Source organism: Lipotes vexillifer, unplaced genomic scaffold (assembly GCF_000442215.2).
Source record: "Lipotes vexillifer unplaced genomic scaffold, Lipotes_vexillifer_v1.1 scaffold42, whole genome shotgun sequence".
Taxonomy (NCBI): Eukaryota; Metazoa; Chordata; class Mammalia; order Artiodactyla; family Lipotidae; genus Lipotes; species Lipotes vexillifer.
This window is the reverse complement of record NW_006783436.1, coordinates 1,233,505-1,259,644: the sequence shown is the minus strand read 5'-3', so window position 1 is coordinate 1,259,644 and position 26,140 is coordinate 1,233,505. Positions and strand designations below refer to the sequence as shown.

Genomic DNA, 26,140 nt, shown 5'->3' with positions numbered 1-26,140 from the left:
GCAGGCCTCTCACTGTTGTGGCCTCTCGCGTTGTGGAGCACAGGCTCCGGACGCGCAGGCTCAGCGGCCATGGCTCACGGGCCCAGCCACTCCATGGCATGTGGGATCTTCCCGGACTGGGGCACGAGCCCGCGTCCCCTGCATCGTCAGGCAGACTCTCAACCACTGTGCCACCAGGGAAGCCCTAGCTGGCTTTTTCTAATTTTTCTAAAAATTTTTCTAATTTCTAATTTTTCTCTTTTCTAAAGCTAACCACCCTTTTAAAAGTGGCACCATCTATTATGTTCTGTTTATATGTCTACTGGGAAAGAATCATTTCTGGCTTAAAGATTTAATTTCTCAACTTATATTAAAAAGTTAGTTATGCCTAAATCTTTACTGATGAACCACATTCAAGCATACTTACAGTTATATTTTTATTTCCTTATGGATGTAAATAATTTTTAATGAAGGAAAAATTCTTTGAATAAATGGTTAATATCTCGGAAAAAATTTAAATGTAACCCTAATTAATTCATTGGCTGAAGTTCTGACTTTTGAAAGATACCAGTTTATACATAGTTTTACATGTTTGATAGGTTATATAGAAGCATGCAGGCCGCGTAATATAGTGAATGGAGATTGAGGTGCACTTAAAGATTGTAAGAATGATTCATACTGAAGGAGAAAAACCTGGTGGTAAACTGAATAGCAAGTTATAACAGGAATGGGAGAAAGACCACAGGTCTTTTGTAAATGGGTAGAACCCTCAGCTAAAATAGAAAATTTGATTGAGGAAGCTGTTCCTTTTATTATTCAGTGGCAGTTGAATCAGTGTTAACATAGGTGCAGGCTAAGTACAAAACTGTGTTACAGTTATGACAGAGGTATGTCAGGAGCTGGATTTGACTCCAAAATCCCCCAGTCCAGGAACTGGTTTGAAAGAGCATTTTCATGTTGGTAAAAGTCAAGATTTGGTGATTTTGTTTATAAACTGTACCTTGAAATACTAATTTTTTTGAAAAACCAATAAAAATTCTCTTGAGAAATGTTCTGGTGATGAAGTTGGCCATTACATTTGTTACTGACCTTGCTAATCAATGTAACATGACTTTTTCATGAAGTAAAACAAGCTTTGGGTTTGTCTGGTGGGTAACTTTAAAATGTAGTGCTAAAATGCAACTCAATTTTGTTTTGTATCTGTTGTCATACATATATATCATTTACAATAATTTCTTTCGCTGAAATTATTGCTGAAAAATACGAATTCATTGAATGAAACCATATTTTTATTATAAAATATTCATTTGCTGTATTTCACAGTAATACTTGATGTTAGTAAGTTCGTCCTGTAGGAGTTGTGGTGTGTTTGATACCACATTTACACAGTGGCTCACTGACTGCTCATGTTCAAAGCAGGTAATTGTTCCCCAGACACTAGAGCATGATGTTCCCACCTGTGCCCAGTGTTTGGAGAGGAGAGCCTGGTGGGTGCTTCTTACCCAAGGTTATGATTAAATATGTCTTAACGTTCTTTAAAACATATAAATGGGTACATGGAGCAATACTCGAAACTTAAGTATTTCTCACCCTTTTGACCATTGGGTTTTTTCATTAATTATCACTTTGGACCTTGACTCTTAATATTTTATTCTATGTGGACAAGCTGTAATCATCTAAAATTTTTATGTTACCAATACAGAAATTTCAACCTAACATTAATGAGTCATTCTCATTTTCTTACAAGCATATGGTGACATTTTCCAGAGGACATGTGGTAAGTGATCTGGCAGGACACTGAATGCAGAAGTAGATATGAGAGTCCAGAGTTATCTTCTATTAAGCCAAACATTAAAGAGGTTTGCAAAAATCATACAGTGCCACTCTTGTAATTTTTAAAAATACTGCTTCTTATAAAAGATCTTATTTATGTTAATATATAATGGGTTATTTTAAATGATTTAATAAATAAAATTCTTCAGATTAATTTATAAGGTAAAATATTAGTAGGTATAACCTATATAAGCAAAAGCTCTTGGGGATCATCAATACTCTAAATAAGTGTAGGGGTCTTGAAAAAAAACTTTGGGAATTGCTGCTGTAGACATGTTTATCAAACTTGATGTTCCACTGGTATCTCAAACTCAACATGTCCAGAACAACTAATATCTCCTCATTCTTCCTTACTGTGTAAAATAATTACATGAATGGCCCCAAGTCATCACCCTTCCCTGGTATCATCCGTGCCACTTATTGTATAATTTTGTGGTGCCCCCCCTCCAATTCTGGATTCAGCCATAAGATCATCAGTGGGACGTTGGCCAGAGCCAGCCAAATCTAGACACAGGAGCATGGCCAGCCAAGGTTAGCAGAGCCACCGAAACGACCCAGAAAGGACTGCTGGAGCCAGCCAAGATCAGTCACACCTGTCCTGGATCAGCTGAAGCTGATCTGTGTCTGATGCTCCCTGCGGAATGGGCATTCTGCACATCAGAGGGGCCGCTCACTGTGGGCCCAGGGCTCTGCAGGCTTGGCCTGCACGCTCCAGCTGTGGGCAGCCTCACTTCCATCTTCACTCTTTGACTTTCACTTTCTGCTACTGAGGTTTTGTGGCTAGTTGGTTACATAGCATGATTCTTAACTCTCCTAGTTTGGTTATATCCTCCAGCTAGATGAAACATACCACCATTCACTCCAATGTATTTTCTAGGTTCCCAAAGCACCATGTGCCTACATAATATTTTAATTATAACTCCTTTAATTCATAATTTTTAATAATTTACTATGACATGTTGTTGCTTACTGTATTATGAAGTCCATGAGGGCTATTCCTAGAACCTACTCTATTGATTATTTCATTCAACAAATGCCTGCTAAGCAGAGCCATTTAAAGACCTACAGAGACACTAGGTATTCCTGTGGAGGCTCCACCCACTATTACAACAAACACATTAAAAGTGCATTCATATCCCACCATAAATATAGGTGAGTTGGGGACAATTATAAAAGACTAATTTTGCTCCTTCAATGACTTCGCCAGGAGTTACTCATCTGATTCCGGACTGACTGTGCCTTATTAGCGAACGTCACACAGGGAACGTAATGGTGGGAGGTGGGGAGGAGAATGGCAAGAAATTTGAGGCCTAAGAGGCTAAGCAATGAAGAAAAACGCACACTGGGCTGCTGGGTGCATGACACATCCACTGAATGACAGAAATCTGAGGCATTTACACTCCTGCAGAACTTGTTTATGGTAAAGAGAGAAACGGTAAGACTCAAATTATAAAAGCTAAATACAGGCTTCACATCCTCCTAAAGGATGCTCACCAAACACTGCATAGTGGTTAAGATCCCAACCAGGCAGCCTGGTTCAAATCCCAGTTCTGCATATTAACTAGCATGTTACCTTGGGCAAGTTACTTAACCACTCTGTGCTTCAGTCTCCTATCTTCAAAGTGGGGATAATATTAGTACCTAGATCATAGGACTGACGTTGAGCATTAAATGAGTGAAAAATGCAAAGAACATGTAAAGCTCTTAGCAGAGTGCCTGGCACACAGAAAAGGTTATATCAGTATGAGCTACTGTTGCAGTTGTTATTTCTATTCCGGGTTTGGATGTACTTGACAGTGTCCCTGTCCTATAGTTAAAATGTAAAAGTTTTTGACTTAAAAAAAAAACAACCCATGATATTTGCCTCCCTGCTCTTCAGTACAGACAATCCTCATCAAAATGCTTTATGAAGTTCAGGAAAGTGAAAGTTTAAATACTTAGGCAAGAGAAGAAATGAGCTAATGTGTATCACTATCATACTAGTCCGGATAAGAGCATGTTTTCAAAGACTTCCAGATGTGGAGTGTGGGCCCTGAGAGCCAACAGTGAATAAAGCAGAAGGTCTTCAGTGTTTTCTGAATCCCCTCCAAGTGAATGGCATCTGATAATTTGTATAGCTTAGAGCCCATGTCTGGAGCTACTGCCCAGGGGTGTACAAAAGGCATCCCTGATAAGGGTGAGACACAATTTGCATTGTCCTTAATAACCTACTTTTACTCTCTGCTACTGTTTATCATAGCTGACACCCACTGGGGTTCAGCATACTAATGGTACCCTCTTCATATACATTCATTCTACGTGTTGGACTGCACTTGAGGACATGATCACAATGTCCTAGAAAAGAGATTGTTTCTAGACCTGCTGACGTATCACTTTTCTTCACTAGTAGGGAATCTTAGGTAAGTGGCTGGATCATACTTTAGGGCAAATAGTTTTCCCTCAAAATCTGTTAAGCAAAAGGGGAAAAGATTTGACTGGGTAAATGTATAACTTGGAGGGAAGTGTCTTCTTTGTGAATTAAAAAAAAAACAACTATTTGCAGCCTAAATCTCTAGTGGTCCCGGCAGGCAAGTAACTTTTGCTAAGGCCTGAGACTCTTAGGACATCACTAATGCCAAATGACTAGAGACATTTATGCCCATGGTATTGCATCAGTGAGGGAGAACCTGGCACCTTTGGGGCTCTATGCAGTCAAGATCAGAAATGCCAACCTGCAAGATGGCCCTGGTTCCTTCCTTTTATTACAAACTTCCAGCAAACAGCCACTCCAGGAAAAATTTAGCTCAAAGGTTAAAAAATGAACCAGAGACACATATAAAAACAAAGGCGGAGAGTAACAGTAAACACAGTAACAGACAAAAACCACTCACCAGAAAAATGCTGCCACAGAAATGAAATGCTGCTAGCGAAAAGGAAATTTATGACCAACCCTGTTCCTGTGAATTTAAAATACTTCTGAAACAATGGCTCTGTAAAAGAGATCAAGGCAGAGATACACGATTTCAAGGGGAGATGTAAGACAAGAGGAGAAGAAATGGGCCGAGAAGAAAGACGTGGAAGGGAAAAATAAGAACACAGAAATGAAAGTGACTACAAAGGCAAAGATGTACTACTGAAAACACAGTAAGGGTTATGAAGGACAGATCAACACAAAGAAAGCAGAATGAAAGTAAATAGAATTGAAAAGGATTCAAGAGAAAATGAAAGATATAAAACAAAAAGAGGTAACATACATATCTGGCCTCCCTGAAAAGAAGACGCCAAATAACAGAATATTTATCTTGAACGTTAGGTAGAAAGACCAAGCCACATAGAGAAGGAAAGAAATGAGACAGGCCTCACTTCTCCACATCACCACTCAGTGCGAGTCAGTGATGCAATGCCTACGAAATCCAAAAAGAGGTGATCAGATAGTTTTATAACCAGGTAACCTGTCACAGGGTTGTACAGATATAGCATGATTTCTTTAACCAGTTCCTATTGGTAGTGGACACAACAACAGTGCAATGAACATCACTGTACCTTCCTTATGAATTCTTTTTGCAACATTGCTCATGAAAGATGAAAACAACCTAAGTGTCCACTACCAACAGGACTGGCTGAATCAATATGGTACTTCTATACAAGAGAATACTATTGGCCATAGAAAAGAACGAGGAAGCTTGATGTGTACTAATGTGAAATGATACCCAAGGTATATTCTTAGATTAAAAAAAAAATATGGTACATCATAGTGTGTACGTTACCATTGTATATGTGTGTGTACATATATACCTAGAGTAGGGGTCAGCAAACTACAGCCCAGCCCAACACCCAATTTTATAAATAAACAGGCATGCCCATTCATCTGTGTATTAACTGTCTATGGCTGCTTTCACACCACAACAGCAGAAATGAATAATGGCAACAGAGACAGCATGACCCTCCAAATCTGCACTCTCTGGCCCTTTTCAGAAAAAGTTTACCAACCTCTGACACAGACACTCCCTGGAAAATTACACAAGTCATTGGTAACTGTGACCTCTGTTGAGCGGATCTGAGGGGCCAAGGGTGGAAGACTCACTTTCACTCTCTCTCTACCCTTTGGTGCCCTCCGAATGTTCACTGTGCTTATTACTATGAGGAGAGGAGGGGATGAAGGAAACTAAGAATTGCCAGGGGGACTACAAACCAGTGTTGTCTTTGCTGGCTTCACACTTTCTATTCTTCTAAAGGAAATGAGCAAAATCCAGATTGGACTTCTGATAAGAGCAGGGAAATGCTGTGCCCAAAGTCAAGGGCAAAGGTAGAGGGAGAGAAAGCCATTCACTTGGTTGTACGTGAAGTAAAACACATCTCACATTTGTTCTGTCTCTTTACATGAATGAACGGCAAGGAACTCTGTTTTATAAGACAAGTAGCTTTCAAGCACAAAATGTTTTTTTAAATGATCCATTTTAATAGATTGAAGTTTTAGAAAAAATTTTTTCATACGATTTTAGTTAAAGTAACATTCTCTTCTTCCACCCAGGAAGAAAATTTTTTTAAAAAATTAAATTTTTTAAACTCAATGCTCAGTTTTTAACTTAAAATGTACTCATTTAAAAAATATTTTATCAACTAGTAGTACAGGCTAAAAAGGGAATCTCAGTGTGTATTTGAGGTAGGGATGTTTTTTAAAACCTCATTTAAAATTGAGAGAGAGAGAGAGAGAGAGAGAGAGAGAGAGAGAGACCAAACCTATCTCCACCCTCGAGAAAAATGTACTAAAACCAAACATCCTACTTTCATTCATTTAATCCTCTGCCAGCATATCATCATCAGTGACTCTAATGTTTAACATTTAAGTCATGCATTTGGAATTATTAAGGCAATCCTTTGAAGGCCAAGAGCTTATGCTCTGATGCAGGTGAGCAAACCCCAATTTATCTGTCCTTCGAATATTTGATTTCTAGCCATTTAGCAAGGCTGCCCTCAAATCCTTTCCTGAACTTTCCAAAACATTTATCTGGCTCCCCTCTAAGGCTCTAGTTACATCTCACTGAGATGACAAACTAGTTGCTTCCTGAAGGTTTACACCAGAACTTTTCAAGAGCAGGAAAAAGGGAGAGGTGATCTGAGACAGGCCCTCAATCAACACAGGACCCAACATCTGGGCAAAGGCAAAATGTGCTGCTGCGTTGCTCTGGGTTTAGCTGGGGCCACCGGAGAGCTGGAGGGGTGAAGCCACAGACTGGTTTTACCTCCATGCAAGTTCCTAGGCCCGCCACTAGCCAATTGAGAAAAGGTGACCTTGCCCTGCTCCAGAGTGTGTGAAAACAGCGCCCTCTCTCTGTCGACTGAGCTTCCTGACGCACATACAACCCACACAATCGAACATGGCAGCCCTACGACCTCCTCACCGTGAAGGCCAAACAGTGTTTCCACACCCAGGCTTTCGTCCCTGCCCAAGAATTACTGCAGTTTCAGTTACAAAAGGGAACACAAATTCTTTCAAACAGACCCGCAACCAAGCCTGGGTCTCGTTAACATGTCAGTGCCCTGAATCAGCCCAAGTGAGTGAAACAGTGGTCTAAGAACTATCATCGTTTCCTCCCACACCTCCCCCAAGGATGTCACGCTGGGACTCACCGTGGTAATTCCAGCCACATGACCCAGGACGGGGACTGGTTGCCAGGTGGGGCCGTGTCTTTGTGGTTGAAGTCCAGCGCTGCTGGGCTGCTGCCTTCTTCCTGGGGCTCACATTCTCTGACTTCCAAAGCTTTAAGTACCACCGAGGAGGATGTGCTTTTCAGTAAAGCAACCGCCTCGCTCCGGCTGACCTCTGTTAGTTCAATCCCGTTCACATTCAACAGAACGTCACCTAGTGACCGGAGAAGCAGAAGCCATTCTTAGTAAGAGTGCAGACTGGAAAGGCAAAGGGGCAGGGACTGACTGGGATGCGGGTACGAGGGGAGGGCAAGGGGCACTTCCTTAGCCTCACGTCAACATGCGGCTGCGTTTTCACACGTCAAATCGCGAGCAGTGCGCACGTGCCAAGGCGCTGGTAAATCATGTGGGGGGGATTCTAAAGCACACCTATTGGTATTTGGCTCTTGCCTTAAAAAGGGGGAGGGAGAGGGAGGGAGGGAGGGAGGAAGGAAGGAAGGAAGGAAGGAAGGAAAGAAGAGAGGGAGATAAAATAGCCACGTACACTATTTAATCAAAGAAAACCTCCTTTTTTTTTCTTTTCTTCCCATTTTTAGCACAAAGGCGGAGCATGTGGCCAAAGCGCCCAGCACCCACACGGAGCCAGGCATGTAGTAGGCACCCAATAAATAAGGGTTGAATGAATACATAATAAGCTTCCCATGAGAGAGTCTGGCAGTTAAGAACAATGGGCCTGGAACTGTGTTCCTAAAGAGGTGTGAAGAAGGGGTTCCATTTCTATTCAGTGCACAGGTGCTGACAGCTACCACTGGTTAAGCCCCTACTGTGTGCGGGGCCATCCTATCATATAACCGGCTGCTCACGTTCTCTCACTAATAAGTCAGTTCGTAGTTGACCTCGTCGTTCTCCACCCGGGTGCTTGGGTGAAAAAGAAAAGAGAAACTAAAGTACATACCTCCCCTACCTCCATTTCCTATCTTTTATATCTCCCTCCTGTCTTTCTTTCTGCCTCCTTTGAATATCAACTGTCTCACACAGAATAACCGTAGCAAGAGTAAAAGGACAGGAGGAGAAAGATGGGAAAGGCCTTGAGTTCATCCTGAACCCCAGAGAAGCACCGTTAGGTTGGCTGACTGAACCCCTTCACACATGCCATCCCCCTGTGGCCCCTCAGGCTGAGCAACTGTACGTCAAAAACTTCACATGTTATTTCTTGAATCTGAACACCCTGAAAGGGCATATCGGCTCAGCCATCAGCTACCCATCCATGGGAACTGACAATACTATCAAAGATACAAATTGGACATCTCTTTCCTTCACTCTAAGGAGCCCAAGTGACATAAGATTAAAGTAGTGAAACACTTTTCATCAATGGGAAGGTACCTGGCTTGGTATTTTCACTTAATAAATATTCACTGAATCAAAATCTATCAAATTATTTCTCCTATCCAACCCATAAATGGAACGATTCATGAACAGTTTCATCACTGGATCAATCCACCAAAGAATTACGTAGAATGAATGGAACCAAATTATGCCAGTTAATCGAGGCAACTCGCTCATAACTGTAGCCCTTCCCTATGAATTCTTGGCATTGTTTGCAGATACTCACTTCACCAGCAAGCCAGGTGGCCCACATCAACCCACATGAACCAAGAGGGGTGAAACCTGGTCCAGGAACTATACTCAAACCAATCATGGTCAATGGGTAACAGATGCCCTGGCCAGATCACCCTCACATTCTCTTGTTAATTCTGGAAACAGTTACCTAACCCAGTAAGCCGCTAATTCCTTTTAACACTCTGCTGCCCCAGTACCTTAAGTCTCTTTACTTTTTACCTGTTTTTATTCTTCCATCTCTGCTTATGACTCCTCCGGGCTCAACACTGATGACATAGATTGGCAAATTCCACTCCCTATGTGATGCTCCCCCTGCAACGGTCATGCCGAGTGATTCACTGGGGTCTTTTTGGACACTTACCACCTTCTCGTGACAAGTGACCGCAGGGTGGAGGGGCTGAAGGCACAGACAGAAAAACAAATATAGCACATTTGTTCATAAGTGGGTCTGCATTTCTTACATACAAAAATCTACCAAGATTGCATAAATATATGATGGTGGTTCTTGGTCGTACATAGAGAGAAGAGAGAGGGAGAGAGAGGCAGAGAACTCCTCACTTGGTCCTCGCTCTCAACAGAGTTACATTACCCCAAATTCCATAGGCTGACTCAGAGAAAATTTATATTCCAAGTGGGAGAAGCAAAAAATGGGAAGAGGAATAGGTTGGAGACCACTGGAGAAATATTAAGTATACAAAGTGAACTGCACCCAAAATTTTTCAGGTGACCCATTTATTCCTGATACAGTGAGTCAACATTTCGTAAAACTCTCGTCATGCATGAATATCCGGAAGTTTTTCTAGGTTAAAATGTAACCATATTCAAATTAAATAGTTCCAGTTTAATTTATGCAGGTAATCAATTACAGAAATCCTCAGAGAAAAACAATGAATTTCCTAGATATTATACTCTAAAATCTCACCAATATCTAGGTTTGCCCCAGCTGACAACTTTACTCTTACTTTAGCAGTCCTAACTAATGTGCAGTTATAGACTTTAATTTTATTACATAAAACATAATATATACATTATATAATACACATTGTAGACCAACTTTTCAAAAGCAAATTAATTGCGATTTGATTCAACAACACTAGATTAAAAACATTGAAGCCACATTCAACATTATCTTGAAGCAATAAGAGTAGGTCAAGGGTACTGCTTTATCAATGAATATGTATCAATATATATTTTTCAAAAAAGTTATTCTCCTTCCTGCTTGGGCAGTGACCTAGGAGACTAGGTGGGCATTTGCACTGCAAATAAATACTTATAACACTTGATCAAACCTCAAAGAAGTCTATGGTTCAAAACATAGCTTACAGTTCTATCTAAAGAAAGAAAATTTAAAAACACATCTGACAAAAATAACCAAGCTACAGAACAAAATATAAGTATACTACCTTTCATTTAAAAAAAAAAAAAAAAAAAAAAGGAGGGAAATGAGAATTTGTACGGATACTTGCATTTTCATAAAGAAATTCTGGAAGAAAAAGTGGTTTCATGGGGGTGGAGGGGGAAACTGGGTAGATCAGGGAAGGGTGAGAAACTTAATATATACTTTCCAGTTTTTGAACCCTGTGAATATATTATCTATGCAACAAATCAAATGAATTATAATCAAACTTCTGTAAATTTGATGGTTGACATCATACAGAACTAATGCTTACATGTACAGAATCAATTTTTAATGCTTCATTATGAAGCAAGATAAGCCTAGGATTTTTGTGCATTTATTATATGATGATTTCCTATGGTTTTAAATAACCCACGTCTGTTTCAATGGCCTTATTGTATACAGTAATGCCCTGTGACTGTATCCCTAGCCCTGAACATTGTGTTTAACACATTGATGATGGTAAGTACATGTTTGTCGAATAAATGGATGGATGAATTGCAAATTGCCACATTGTTTTTGACAGTAACAGAATAATAAATTGGAAATTAAGATTATAGCAAGGTATATGTTACAATTAGTACTTGTAAGGTCTGGGTTGTGTTTATATAAACCTTAGAACTTTGATGTGCCCTGTAGAGATTGGTTGTCAGATGAGGGCTGTAAAACTGAAATGGGGCTTTCTTCAGAGAAAAGTTTCAAGACAAGACAGGCAAGTAACAGTATGAACATAGTGGTCCTAGCATTCCAGCTGAGGCAAAGGAGTAGACTTGGAGGGGATCTCAAGATCTGTCCTTAGTACATGATTTTTCCTTTTTAGAAAGCAATTAGATTCAGGATGTCTCTTCCTTTAACCACAAATATCTCTCAAAAGATCCCAGCTTGGAGATGCAGGCAGTTCTGAAATGCCCCCAACTCAGGGCAAAGCTCTAAACCCAGAGACTCCAACAGGCTGCCCTGCTGCTTCAGCTTGTCCCTGGGGATATTCATAAGGCATGTATTCCCTGTGCTCTCAAAGAGGGGCTTAACTCCATTATTTCTAGGGGGCCTGGGGTATTGTAGGAGTAGTTAGTCAATCTCTCAAGGTGATGCCTTATATACATATGGAATGCTCTGGAAAATAAGGACACCTTTTTGATGTAAATACACACACACACACACACACACACACACACACTTTATCTCTTCTTGAACAGCTGCCTAGTATTTCATTGTGTGAATATGCCATATCCACCATTAATGACCTTTTGGGTTTTTTACAGTCTTTCACAAAATTAAACAGTGTCACTGTGAATATCCTTAGACACACATATCTTGTGCACTTGTGTAAATATTTCTTCAGGCTAATGTCCTAGAAGTATAACTGCTAACTCAAAGAGCCTGAGCATTTAACATTTTGATAGATATTGATAAATTACCTTTGAAACAGCTCTATCATTTATAATCTCAACAATACGCTGTGAAAATGCTAATTTCCCACAATTCATCCAGTACTGGGTTTTAGCAATACAGTATTTATAATGTTTATCCAGGTGAAAAAAATTCCGATAATTTAATTGCCTTTCTAGTAGAAAGTTTGAACATCGTTTGTTGCTATTTGGGTTCTATATAATTTGAAAAAATTAATTAATTAATTTATTTTGGGCTGTGTTGGGTCTTCATTTCTGTGCGAGGGCTTTCTCTAGTTGCGATGAGCGAGGGCCACTGTTCATCGTGGTGCGCGGACCTCAGTGTTGTGGCCTCTCTTGTTGCGGAGCACAAGCTCCAGACGCACAGGCTCAGTAGTTGTGGCGCACGGGCCTAGTTGCTCGGCGGCACGTGGGATCTTCCCAGACCAGGGCTCGAACCCGTGTCCCCTGCATAGGCAGGCAGATTCTCAACCACTGAGCCACCAGGGAAGCGCTACTGGGGTTCTAATAGTAATAAGCGAGAGATTTTATAACACTGTAATCACTCCAGGTTCCTCTGACTTCATCTATAAAATGGGTCAGAATGCCCACATACGGCAAACCTGTGGCTAAAAGAAATGCAGTTAAATGGAAGATATGGCTTTTATCTGAGAATACTTTGGTTGAAAAATGTGTTACTAAATTCATGTGAAAGCAGCAAAATTACACACCCTATGAAATATTCCAGAAGTTCCATTGGCTTCTCTCCTGCCACTCCAGTTAATAGGGAGTGTTACTGAGGCCTTAATTATTTTGTCATGAATAAATTTTGCCTGAATTATGTACAGACTGACCAGATACTCCTTTAGGAAAAGAAAAAATTATTTGTTGCTTACTTCCATGTGTCAGGCCAGGCAAACCGAGGCTCACCATTTAAAAAAAAATTTGATCAATGAATCACAACTGGCAGGAGAAAGATTGAGTGCTGAAACCTAGGATGTCTGACCCTAAATCCTTGCTCTCCCTTGTACACCGCTCTGCTTTTAGAGGTACCATTTAAACACGTGATATAAATTAATCTATCAAGTTTCAGGTGATGGTCAGAAAAACACACATGAAAGAATTAATTACCCAATTATTCCAGAAAGAATTTGTCTCACTGAATAGAGAACTGAAACCAACTTTAGTGCTGTCAAATAAAATACGTGACATATAAGATCTGAATGCTGAAAGCTATGTCCTCCTGGCTGCAGAGATGTGCTGTCTATGCTTTCGGATACAAGTCCCTGGAGACTGTCTTTCCATCACACCTCCTCAGTGCTTACAAAGCAGTCTTGCTGCACTGAGCACAGGGATGTTTTGTTGAGCAGGTACAGGCTCGGCACGAATGTCTGGGCTACCCCAAATCAAGGTGTCCTGTGCCTCTGACAGCCACTCGGTTCCCCAGCAGAGAGAGATCCATGTTAGGGACAGAAAAACCCAAGTCATCGTCCCTTGACACCCCGAACCCTTCACACCCAGAGCGGCCTAACTTTGGCTGGGGAGAGAAGAGCTACATACGACAGAGAACTTGTTTTCCACCCGTGTTCTGTCTGCACCCCCTTCCCTACTGTGGAGACCTCAGAATACTCCCTAATGTTTAAAACTATAATTTTTTACGACACAGTTCAAACTGATTAAAAAGTATCACGGGCACCTGTATACTCATCATTCAGCTCTTAAAATACGTGACGGAATGTTTGCATTTTTAAAAGAAAACATTTCGGACGTATAATAAAAGTACAAAGATGAACATAATGGCCTACCCGTGTACTCTGCAACGCAGCCTCAGAAATACAGGTTCTGTGTGCAGCTCAAGTCCCTCTGTGATTTTCCTCTGGTCACGTTCCCTTTGCTCTCCCACGGAGGTAACCACACTCCTAAATTTGATGCCTGCCATTCTTTAACTTTTCAATTGGCTAAAAACTTCTCTGTCTCACAAATCTTGGTTTGCCTTCTTTGGTATTTCTTTGAATCATTTAAGCTCCTACTTTCAAAAAGCCATGTTGCTTCCTAAATAAAACTTTAGTAGGATCATAAAAAACTAAATCATCAAATGTCTATGTGTCTTAGTTTAATTTTAAATATGCCAGTGTGTGTGTGTGTGTGTGTGTGTGTGTGTGTACATTTCAGAAGGCAGATAGAACTATAAATTAAAATGAAAATACTTACACTTTCCCACTAGGCCAGTCTGTTATATATGTTTTCCAGGAACTGGACACAAGACAGGAGGTTGCAGCAAAAATTTTATCAGATTACCCCGGCTGTTTCCATGATTCATGATGGTTAGGCGGAAGGGATTATAAAGCCCACAGTGCTGGTGGAAGCTGCATTCTTAGTGGTGTAATGAACCAGAATATAACATAGTCTAGTTAACTCAACTATAATTAGATTAAAACTTTAATTAATTGAGCTAATAAGGTAGTTTTCCATTAATAAATACCATTGGTTTAATTTAAACACTAATGGTATTTATCAGCAAAAAGGCACCAGGGAGTCCTTATCCATAAAAGGTTTTAGCAGGAGGTACTTGGTTTTTCTAGATTGTTTATTGTAAATAAACCTGAAATTTATGGATTTATGGGGCATGGCTGTCTGGCTGGCTGGAGAAAGGAGAGGTGGTATAGCTTTGTAGGCTGTGCAGTTAACAGTATATAAAGCAGAGGTATTCCAAAATCCAAAACTTGAGTACTGTTTCTGTATCCACTGCTCAAAAACTCAAACTCATGAGTTATTCCAAACTGAAACACAGCCTTATGTAGAATGTAGGCATTCCTTAATCTCTGTTGCAAGAAGAATGGGCTACCTATAAGATTGTAGTGACAAGTGATTTAATGAAACCAGGTCCCAGGAGGAATGATGGCTAGAAACTCATTGCCATCACAACAGGATGCCAAGCCAAGGCTATAGGACTGTGAATTTGCACTAAACAAGGTTTGTGTTGCTTAGATACCCATCCAAATGGAGAGGTTACGGTATTGCCTCTAATAAAAGCCATGACAGAAGTACATACTGCGCTGAGTCACCTCACTTAAAGATAGGCTACACTTTGCTGCCCTGAAGGAGGCATTCTGCCTAGAGATGCATTCCGCTCCATCCACGGTGTTTTAAAATTTTTCTGGAATTTAACGCGAGAAGGACATATGCTCTCTGGTTTGTCCCAATCCCACCACTCCCTAATGTTACATGAACTTCAAGTGTTTTTATTATCTTCCTGGGTCCTTCTTGCAAAAACAAACTTACTAAAGGGGAATCATTAATTTTCAGGCAGACTGGGAACTTCAAAAACTAGAAACCAAGCAAACCTCTTGTTTCATTTCAAAGTGAATGGGAGCAGTCCTTAAACAAAATGCCTGTTGGAAAAACACGACATCCATCTGGCTTAGGCTAGAAATTAGGTCCCTGTATGAGGTCTGGTTTTCAAGATCAGGTTTCAAAACTCTCCCGCACCTTCCTCTCTCCTGCTTGGATGAAAGACACCTGTTATCTCACCAGTTCTCGAAGATGGGGTTTGGGGCTTTCCATGTTGCAAGACAAGTCAAAGAGTGTTTAAGTGATCAAGTGCAGAGGTGACACTTAAAAAAATGTTCAAGTATGCAGCCTTCCCAAGAAAGAGCTCCCTGCAGGAGCTGTGGACATACCCTGGCTGGGCCTCACCTTGGGAGTGTTGCTCCTGTCCCCTGGCCCTGGGGACCGGCTGCCGCTGCTGTTCCAGCCAGCTTCCTGAAAGATGTCAGGACTCTGCTGCCGAAGCTGGCGGGACACGACGAGGTGAACGCGCCTTTCACTGGCCTGTGTGATAAGACACAGGTGTTAGCCACTCTGAGCTTCCATTCAAAGCACCCAGCACCAGTGGCTTACCAAGATTTGAGTTTGGTTTTACTTTTATGAAAAAAAATCATGTCTAGTATTTTCCATGGCCATGCCCGCTTTGTGATTTAGCAAGAACTGGAGTTATTTCCTTTATCCCTAAATCGGGTAATGAACATCGCTTCAAGGGAAAAACCAGGGAAGGTTTGACTCATTCAACAGTCTTTGAAAAGACACTGTTGGACACTGCTAATTTATTTGTAATGAATGGGCTCCACTGCACACAAGCCATGTCTGTAGGACTTTCCAGCTAGGACAGAATGTACAGCGTAAAGTGGTAGCCCAGCCCAAATCCCAGATCAAATGTCTAAGACACAGGTAAACAGCAAAGAAAAAGAAATGGAGTTGGTGGCAGCAACACTACCACTGCAGGAAGAGGAATCCTGTGTCTGACAGTTTCAAACATCTGGGCATTGGAAAGGATGAGCGTTTCAGAAATCTGAGGATGACGGCAGGTTATAATGCAGCCTGATTAAACGCCTTTCCCTTGATCCTTTTTTGTGTGACAGCCACTAATTGTGATGACTAGTCCTCTCTGCTATGTACCCTGACACTTGGACAGAGCGTTGCAAATAGCAAATGCACTGATTATTAGGAAGGTTCATTCCACACCATAAATTTACCTATGGGCTCTCTGCCACAGATGAGTTTCACTTGTGTCTGAGAGTGTGGGTCGTTATTCCAGAACTGCTGACTACTGAGGTTCCAGATCTGCAGGCCAGATAGACTAGACCTTGGACCTGTGAAACAACCGTAGCAAGGCTCCCTGATGGTGCAAGATGATGTAGTCTGCTGACCTCCCTGTCACTTGAGTAAAAGCTGACCGTGGCTAAGTCATGGCTAGATTTGATTAGAAACCAGGAAAGGCCAGGTTTGAGGACAAGGAAGGCGGAGAAGAGAGGAATAAATTCTAGGCGTTGCCCTCTACATCTCATCCCCAGGCGGCTGAGCATCACAGCACAGGTGGACAGCGGCCTGCCTGCCCTCTTGCTTCACAGGCACGGCTGTCATACCATATGGACAAGTCAGGTCGTGAAAGTCAGGTCCTCCATGGGCTCAGACAATGGGAGCGGAGAGATTCGCTTCCTGCCTCTCTGCAGCTTCCTTCCCATGAGCCACAACTCACTCCCACTCTCCGGAACAGGGACCGCGTCTTAAAAGCTGAAGCAATAAGAACCCACCAATAAATCAGATCCCCGCAGGTGTCCAGCCCAAACCTTCATGACTTTACATTCTTCTGTTAATGTCTCTTCTCGGCGATCTCTTGAAGAAGCTTAGGGCTCATCGGCCGGGTGGCTGTACATTAGATGAATGTTTAAAAACACCTGCTAAAGTGCAGCGTCTATTGTAAACATCATAGTGGATGGTGGGCCAGGAGAGTTGACTCACTTCACGTAAATGTAGGAAACCCTACAAAGAAAGTCTAAGTTCTTCACTCACTCTCCTTTACAGCATCACCTCTGCTGCCCTGACCAGTCATCACTTACATACCCTTCCTCTGCTCATGTGCCTATCTTGAATTCCCTGGTGTCTCTCATCATATATAAAGCCTGTGTCACAACAGGATAAAAATAACAAGCCCAGGAAACAACAATGAAGTAAGCTGACATGAAGAACTATGGTATTACCCAACTAAACTCAGTTCTTGGAAGAGTATTTTGTAAGAACTGTCTCTTTCTTTATACCGTAGGCCTCACTTATCCAAATGAGGTTATCTCATTTGGAACTTTCTGAAGGAAAAATTACTAAAAGATAAGAAGTGGCAAACATTCAAGTCAAAACTTCAGCTGCTGAGCCCAGATGTGTTCCTTATCTTCAGGGAAACTCCGACGTTTTGAAGGATCTCGGTGGTGGCGGTGGGTTTGCGTCCAGGCCCACATGTTGTACCATGTTCATGCTGGACCAGCAGCAGTGGCAGGCCTAACCACCTCGTGAGAATTGAGAAAATCTGAGACTTTTACATACTGAATCAACTTGCTAGGCAAAATGCCAAATGCCAAGAAGTAGCCTAAGAGCTATTTAATTCACATTTTCCAGCACGAATTTCTCACTGGATTTTCAAATGCCGACTTTGGCGGGAATACACCCCAATAAATAGCCCTGGTATCAACTTACTTGGAAATAAATTCCCTGCAAGGCTGGATCCCCGGCTCTTACCAGCCACCTTATAAATTGCTCTCAGAAGAGATTCTATTTGATGCTCTTTCTTACCGAGCATTTGAAGTTGAAGGTGGAAAATGGGCTAATGTGTTTATCCTGGCTCTAATTCTCAGGAACAGCTGGATTCAGTGTCAAGAAATGGCCCTTAGCACCAGATAGCCTTTCTTTCCACTGGTGTGAGTGTGGCGTGAGTGTGAGAAGAGGGCAGTCACAGAAAGACTGGATGAAGGAGAGAATGGCAGAGTTATTTCATGCTCACATAATCTGTGCCAGGAAGATGGGGGCAGCAGGCCTGTCATTTAAATAACAAGCCTCGGGACTTCCCTGATGGTCCAGTGGTAGAGAATCCGCCTTCCAATGCAGGGGACACGGGTTCTATCCCTGGTCGGGGAACTAAGATCCCACACGCCATGGGGCACCTAAGCCCGCAGGCCACTACTACTGAGCTCCCGTGCCTCAACTAGAGAGCCTGTGTGCTGCGAACTGCAGAGCCCACACGCTCTGGAGCCCGTGTGCCACAACTACAGAGTCCACGTTGTCCTAGAGCCCACACACCACAACTAGAGAAGAGAAAACCCACACACCACAACTAGAGAGAAGCCCGGGCGCTGCAACAAAAGATTCTGCATGCCTCAGTGAAGATCCCGCACGGTGCAACTAAGACCGACACAGCCAAAAAATAAACAAAAATAAATTAAAAAAAAAAATAACAGACACTCAAAGGAAGAGGGAGCACAGCATCCTTCCTGCATTTCTTGGGATGCTGTAATTTGGGCAAAAGGACTGTTTAACAATTGTGACTCTTTCAAGTGGCAGACCAGGCTAGAGGAAAATCCTTTTTACTTTTTCATCTCCTCTCTTCTCTTCTCTCCCTTAAACATTCTAGATTTTGATCTAGACAAATTCTGGACACAGTGGTTACCAGTTGCACAGCCTGGCTGCTGAATCGTTTTCTTTCTACTCTAACAGCCCAAGCATTAATTCCCTCTTATCCTTTCCTTGGCTAGGGGGAAGGGATTCTGATGGCCTCTATGTTCTCCCCTGTGGACCTCCGCTTGTTGGCAGGTCTCTCCTACAAACATTCTGTCCCTGCGGCTGACAGGTGCCTGCTCTGGACCAGCCACTGCACTAAGAGCCTTGGGAACATGGCTCCTGCCCTCAGGGAGCTTGTCCTACTTCAGGGAGAGTCAGAAGCAGGTGCCAGGAAAGAGCTATGGGTAGCACACAAAGGCGTCTCCTGAGGTGGGACCAATTGCTTCTAGCTGAAAAAAACAGGACAAATCTCATATTCAGAGAAAACCAGAGGGCTAAAACCGAGTAGCATTTCTCATGGTAAAGGCTTGTCTTTGTTTTGTTTGATGACTTTCTCTCTGTGCTTTTGAGATTTGACTCAAAACTGCCTATAATGTTTATACGATGGAAGCAAGCAGAGGTCACGGAAGGCAGCCATAGGCCGGCAGCCGCATTTATATTTAGCCCATTTCAAAATAATACGATCCCATCTCTTACAGCTGGAAGGAAGAGTCTGAGAGCGCGACACTAATGCCTCACAGGGCAAGCATCTTCCATCGCGTTCAGCTTGGAAACGGCTCTTTTCTCTACAAAATCCACTATGGTTCATAAGAACTACTCATATTGTCAGGATGCAACACGGACCAGAAGCTTCACAGAGAGATGTAAACCAAAGATGCCACTGCACAAGGGGCCAGGAGAGGCATTTTGCAGAGCTGTGCTTTGGAGCCCAGTGAGACTTTGTACTGACCCAGTGTTGCATGGGTCCATGCGGTGACTGTTTAGCCAGTAATAACCAGGGCAGAGTAAGAGCTGATAGAGTACCTGTACTTCAAGGTGTGACGTAGCCAAAGGCTCTACCTATTCATTTGCGAAGGAAGATTGGAGTTAAACCAAATGTACTCTAGCATTTGCTGCTTTTTAAACATATATATATATATATATATATATATATATATATATATATATATATATATATATATGCTTAAATTTCTGTCTTAAAAAAAGCATTCCTCATGCTTGTATCAGTCTTTGTGTGCTACCCTATCAATCTTCTTTCCTTCATAACAAGCTTTCAAAAAGCTCTCTTTTAATGCTACTCTGTCACCACTAATGCAGTCTTCTGCCTACTGTAGTCTGAGTTCCAGGTCCACCGTTCACTGAAATAGTTTTATTCTAGGAATACAAGATTTGGGAGTTAAGAAATAACAAAATCCAGTAGTTACTCTTCAGTCATGACACTGTAAGCATTCTAACGTGTATGATATCTACTTTGGGATAATCTCTCATTGCTGGAACGATCCTTCTGTGACTTTCAGGATACCATTTTCTCCTAAATTTGCAGTTCTTTTTCAGGCCACTTATTCCTCATTTCTTTGGGTGCTCCCACCTCCCCTTAGCCTCCCTAAATGTTAATGCCCTTCAGTGTCTCATCATTGAGCTTCTTCTTCCTTACTGACTTTAATTGAAATATTTCATCCACGTTCATGGTCTTAAATCACCCCTCATTAACGTTCCCCAGTCTCTATCTGTAGTCTGGACTTCTTAATGGCTCTTGGACCCATATTTTTGATTGCCTAATGAGCCTCCATGGAAATCTCAGTCTGTAGGTTCAAAGCCAGATGCAAAGTCTTTCTTTCTATCCATTCTCTCCATCAACATAACGGGTACCATGATACACCTGGGTATACTCCAGTCAGGATCTTGGGAGTCATCCTTTGCCTATATCCCTTTCTCACTTTCAAATAAAAATCATTTGAACATTCCTAAATCCTTTGAAACGACATCCTACTTTTAGTCTTGAATTCTGTTGTGTTGGTTTGTACCCCCAAAATTCCCTGCCTTCATTCAATTCTTCTTTACTTCTCTATAGGATTCATTTCATTTTCTGATTAAAGCACTGGTTAATTGCGAACTATTAGGAGTACCAGTCTACTTGTTCTGCTCATTGATTTCATTTGTACCCACCTCCTATTATCAGGTTGGCATTATTTATCTTCAGAGTAATAGTTTTTTACTATGTCGGTGTCCTGAGATCTTCACCTTGTGTTTTTATTTTTGTTTTCTCTGTGGTCTGTAAAAACTTAAGTTGTTTATTGCATTATAGAGCAGTAATTTTTATTTATATATATATATATATATGCATATGCTTAAAAAAACATTGGTAAACTGTAATTCATGTGGGTTTGGTCACTGCATTGATATATTAGCTTCATAAAATATCAAGTTAAGAGCTACCACACTCGTGCCCCCTCAATGTCACAGAGTATAATTCTACACAAACACATAAAATAGAGGACTCCAAACTGACTGTTGGGCATTGAGATTGTGCTGCCTACAGCAGACAGACCACGTACACGGCCCCCTTTATGACATAGTATAGACCCGCTTGACTGGAGGTCCCTCTTCTTACAGAGATAAGAGCTGTAGTTGGATTTAAAATAATAAGCTATTTACAGAGTTTGTCTCTACTTAGTGCTCCAGCCATTAGCATCAGAGGTTTTTTGTTTTTTGTTTTTTTTTTAACAAATAATTATAGTTTTATTTTTTATTTCCAAAGACACTGTAGTATATAATAGAATGTTACATGTCAGGTGCAAGATGCAATAACTCTTCCTATCCCTTCGAAGGAATATCCCAGCCATAGGTCTCTCTGTGGGAAGATTGAAAAAAATTGCTGCTATATAACTCTTCCCATGGCATTATAGTTTCTATCCTCAAGAGGCCATAGACTCCACTGTATTTGATAGAATCTGGGTCTAAGACTGGCTCAGGTCTGGAATCTGAAAGAGGGATTGTGATTTTTCAGTAACAGCTATAAGCCAAGAGAATTAACTGTTAAACTATGAAAAGCAAGAAGAGTTTGGTTACTTTACTGAATAAAACACCAACACTAACAATCAGAGATTTTCTTATGTATCTTTTTTTTTCAAGGTAACCGTAGTGTTTTTTTTTAATTACACACATCTATAAACCTAATAAATAGATTTTCTCTATTTTTTTTTTTATACAGCAGGTTCTTATTAGTCATCCATTTTATACACATCAGTGTATACATGTCAATCCCAATCTCCCAGCTCATACCACCACCACGATCACTCTCCCAACCTGCCGTTTTCCCCCCTGGTGTCCATACGTTTGTTCTCTACATCTGTGTCTCGATTTCTGCCCTGCAAACCGGTTCATCTGTACAATTTTTCTAGGTTCCACATATATGCGTTAATATATGATATTTGTTTTCCTCTTTCTGACTTACTTCACTCTGAATAACAGTCTCTAGATCCATCCACATCTCAAAAAATGACCCAATTTCGTTCCTTTTTACGGCTGAGTAATATTCCATTGCATATATGTACCACATCTTCTTTATATATTGGTCTGTCGATGGGCATTTAGGTTGCTTCCATGACCTGGCTATTGTAAGTAGTTCTGCAATGAACATTGGGGTGCATGTGTCTTTTTGAATTGTGGTTTTCTCAGGGTATATGCCCAGTAGTGGGATTGCTAGATCATATGGTAATTCTATTTTTAGTTTTTTAAGGAACCTCCATACTGTTCTCCATAGTGGCTGAATCAGTTTACATTCCCACCAACAGTGCAAGAGAGTTCCCTTTTCTCCACACCCTCTCCAGCAGCTGTTGTTTGTAGATTTTCTGATGATGCCCATTCTGACTGGTGTGAGGTGATACCTCACTGTAGTTTTGATTTGCATTTCTCTAATAATTAGTGATGTTGAGCAGCTTTTCATGTGCTTATTGGGCATCTGTATGTCTTCTTTGGAGAAATGTCTATTTAGATCTTCTGCCCATTTTTGGATTGGGTGGTTGGTTTTTTTAATATTGAGCTGCATGAGCCGTATATATATTTTGGAGATTAATCCTATGTCCGTTGATTCGTTTGCAAATATTTTCTCCCATTCTGAGGGTTGTCTTTTTGTCTCGTTTATGGTTTTCTTTGCTGTGCAAAAGCTTTGAAGTTTCATTAGGTCCCATTTGTTTATTTTTGTTTCTATTTCCATTACTCTAGGAGGTGGGTCAAAAAAGATCTTGCTTTAGATTTATGTCAAAGAGTGTTCTTCCTATGTCTTCCTCCAAGAGTTTTATAGTGTCCCGTCTTACATTTAGGTCTCTAATCCATTTGGAGTTTATTTTTGTGTATGGTATTAGGGGGTGTTCTAATTTCTTTCTTTTATATGTAGCTGTCCAGTTTTCCCAGCACCACTTATTGAAGAGACTGTCTTTTCTCCATTGTATATCCTTGCCTCCTTTGTCGTAGATTAGTTGACCATATGTGTGTGGGTTTACCTCTGGGCTTTCTATCTTGTTTCATTGATCTATGTTTCTGTTTTTGTGCCAGTACCATATTGTCTTGATTACTGTAGCTTTGTAGTATAGTCTGAAGTCAGGGAGTCTGATTCCTCCACCTCCGATTTTTTCCCTCAAGACTGCTTTGGCTTGTGTCTCCATACAAATTTTAAGATTTTTTTGTTCTAGTCCCATAAAAAATGCCATTGGTAATTTGATAGGGATTGCATTGAATCTGTAGATTGCTTTGGGTAGTACAGTCATTTTCACAATATTGATTCTTCCAATCCAAGAACATGGTATATCTCCCCATCTGTTGGTATCATCTTTAATTTCTTTCATCAGTGTCTTATAGTTTTCTGCATAAAGGCCTTTTGTCTCCTTAGGTAGGTTTATTCCTAGATATTTTATTCTTTTTGTTGCAGTGGTAAATGGGAGTGTTTCCTTAATTTCTTTCAGATTTTTCATCATTAGTGTATAGGAATGCAAGAGATTTCTGTGCATTAAGTTTGTATCCTGCAACTTTACCAAATTCATTGATTAGCTCTAGTAGTTTTCTGGCGGCATCTTTAGGATTCTCTATGTATAGTATCATGTCATCTGCAAACAGTGACAGTTTTACTTCTTCTTTTCCAATTTGTATTCCTTTTATTTCTTTTTCTTCTCTGATTGCCATGGCTAGGACTTCCCAAACTATGTTGAATAATAGCAGTGAGAGTGGACATCCTTGTCTTGTTCCTGATCTTAGAGGAAATGCTTTCATGTTTTCACCATTGAGAATGATGTTTGCTGTGTGAGTCTGTCATAGATGGCCTTTATTATGTTGAGGTAGGTTCCCTCTGTGCTCACTTTCTGGAGAGTTTTTATCAGAAATGGGTGTTGAATTTTGTCAAAAGTTTTTCTGCATCTATTGAGATGATCATATGGTTTTTATTCTTCAATTTGTTACTATGGTGTATCACATTGATTGATTTGCATATATTGAAGAATCCTTGCATCCCTGCGATAAATCCCACTTGATCATAGTGTATGATCCTTTTAATGTGTTGTTGGATTCTGTTTGCCAGTATTTTGTTGAGGATTTTTGCATCTATATTCATCAGTGATATTGGTCTGTAATTTTATTTTTTTGTAGTATCTTTGTTTGGTTTTGGTATCAGGCTGATGGTGGCCTCATAGAATGAGTTTGGGAGTGTTCCTCCCTCTGTAAAGTTTTGGAAGAGTTTGAGAAGGATGTGTGTTAGCTCTTCTCTAAATGTTTGATAGAATTCACCTGTGAAGCCATCTGGTCCTGGACTTTTGTTTGTTGGAAGATTTTTAATCACAGTTTCAATTTCATTACGTATGATTGGTCTGTTCATATTTTCTATTTCATCCTGGTTCAGTCTTGGAAGGTTATACCTAAGAATTTGTCCATTTCTTCCAAGTTGTCCATTTTACTGGCATACGGTTGCTTCTAGTTGTCTCTTAGGATGCTTTGTATTTCTGCTGTGTCTGTTGTAACTTCTCCTTTTCCGTTTCTCATTTTATTTTTTTTTATTTTTTTATTTTTTTTTCTAATTGGGGCAAGCGGGGGCCACTCTTCATCGCGGTGCACGGGCCTCTCACTATCGCGGCCTCTCTTGTTGCGGAGCTCAGGCTCCAGATGTGCAGGCTCAGTAGTTGTGGCTCATGGGCCTAGTTGCTCCGTGGCATGTGGGATTCTCCCAGACCAGGGCTCGAACTCATGTCCCCTGCACTAGCAGGCAGATTCTCAACCACTGTGCCACCAGGGAAGCCCCCTTTTTTTTTTTTTTTTCTCCGTTTCTCATTTTATTGATTTGAGTCCTCTCCCTCTTTTTGTTGATGAGTCTGGCTAATGGTTTATCAATTTTGTGTATCTTCTCAAAGAACCAGCTTTTAGTTTTACTGATCTTTGCTATTGCTTTCTTTGTTTCTATTTCATTTATTTCTGCTCTGATCTTTATGATTTCTTTCCTTCTGCTAACTTTGGGTTTTGTTTGTTCTTCTTTCTCTAGTTCCTTTAGGTGTAAGGTTAGATTATTTATTTGAGATTTTTCTTTTTTCTTGAGGTAGACTTGTATAGCTATAAACTTCCCTCTTAGAACTGCTTTTGCGGCATCCCATAGGTTTTGGATTGTTGTGTTTTCATTGTCATTTGTCTCTAGATATGTTTTGATTTCCTCTTTGATTTCTTCAGTGATCTCTTGGTTATTCAGTAACGTGGTGTTTAGCTTCCACGTATTTGTGTTTTTTACGTTTTCTTCCCTGTAATTCATTTCTAATCTCATAGCGTTGTGGTCAGAAAGTTGCTTGATATGATTTCAATTTTCTTAAATTTATGGAGGCTTCATTTGTGACCCAAGATGTGATCTATCCTGGAGAATGTTCCGTGCACACTTCAGGAGAAAGTGTAATCTGTTTTTTTGGATGGAATGTCCTATAAATATCAATTAAATCTCGTGACCCAAGATGTGATCTATCCTGGAGAATGTTCCGTGCACACTTCAGGAGAAAGTGTAATCTGTTTTTTTGGATGGAATGTCCTATAAATATCAATTAAATCTCTCTGGTCTATCGTGTCATTTAAAGCTTGTGTTTCCTTATTAATTTTCTGTCTGGATGATCTGTCCATTGGTGTAAGTGAGGTGTTAATGTCCCTCACTATTATTGTGTTACTGTCGATTTCCTCTTTTATAGCTGTTAGCATTTACCTGATGTATTGAGGTGCTCCTATGTTGGGTCATATATATTTATAATTGTTATATCTTCTTGGATTGATCCCTTGATCATTCTGTGGTGTCCTTCCTTGTCTCTTGTAACGTTCTTTATTTTAAAGTCTATTTTATCAGATGTGAGTATAGCTACCCCAGCTTTCTTTTGATTACCATTTGCATGGAATATCTTTTTCT

At 40.7% G+C, this 26,140-nt stretch overlaps 1 protein-coding gene across 2 annotated transcripts in view; it reads right to left on the bottom strand.

Moving 5' to 3' along the window:
- LNX1 (ligand of numb-protein X 1) overlaps positions 1-26,140 on the bottom strand; it is a 146,409-nt gene that overhangs the window by 1,462 nt on the left and 118,807 nt on the right. For both annotated transcript variants that reach the window (XM_007456078.1, XM_007456079.1), the window contains 3 exons: positions 15,541-15,675; positions 9,280-9,457; positions 7,423-7,654 (listed from right to left, as the gene is read on the bottom strand). In XM_007456078.1, coding sequence (XP_007456140.1) covers positions 7,423-7,654; positions 9,280-9,457; positions 15,541-15,675 — 545 coding nt within the window. The remainder of the gene's footprint in view (positions 1-7,422; positions 7,655-9,279; positions 9,458-15,540; positions 15,676-26,140) is intronic.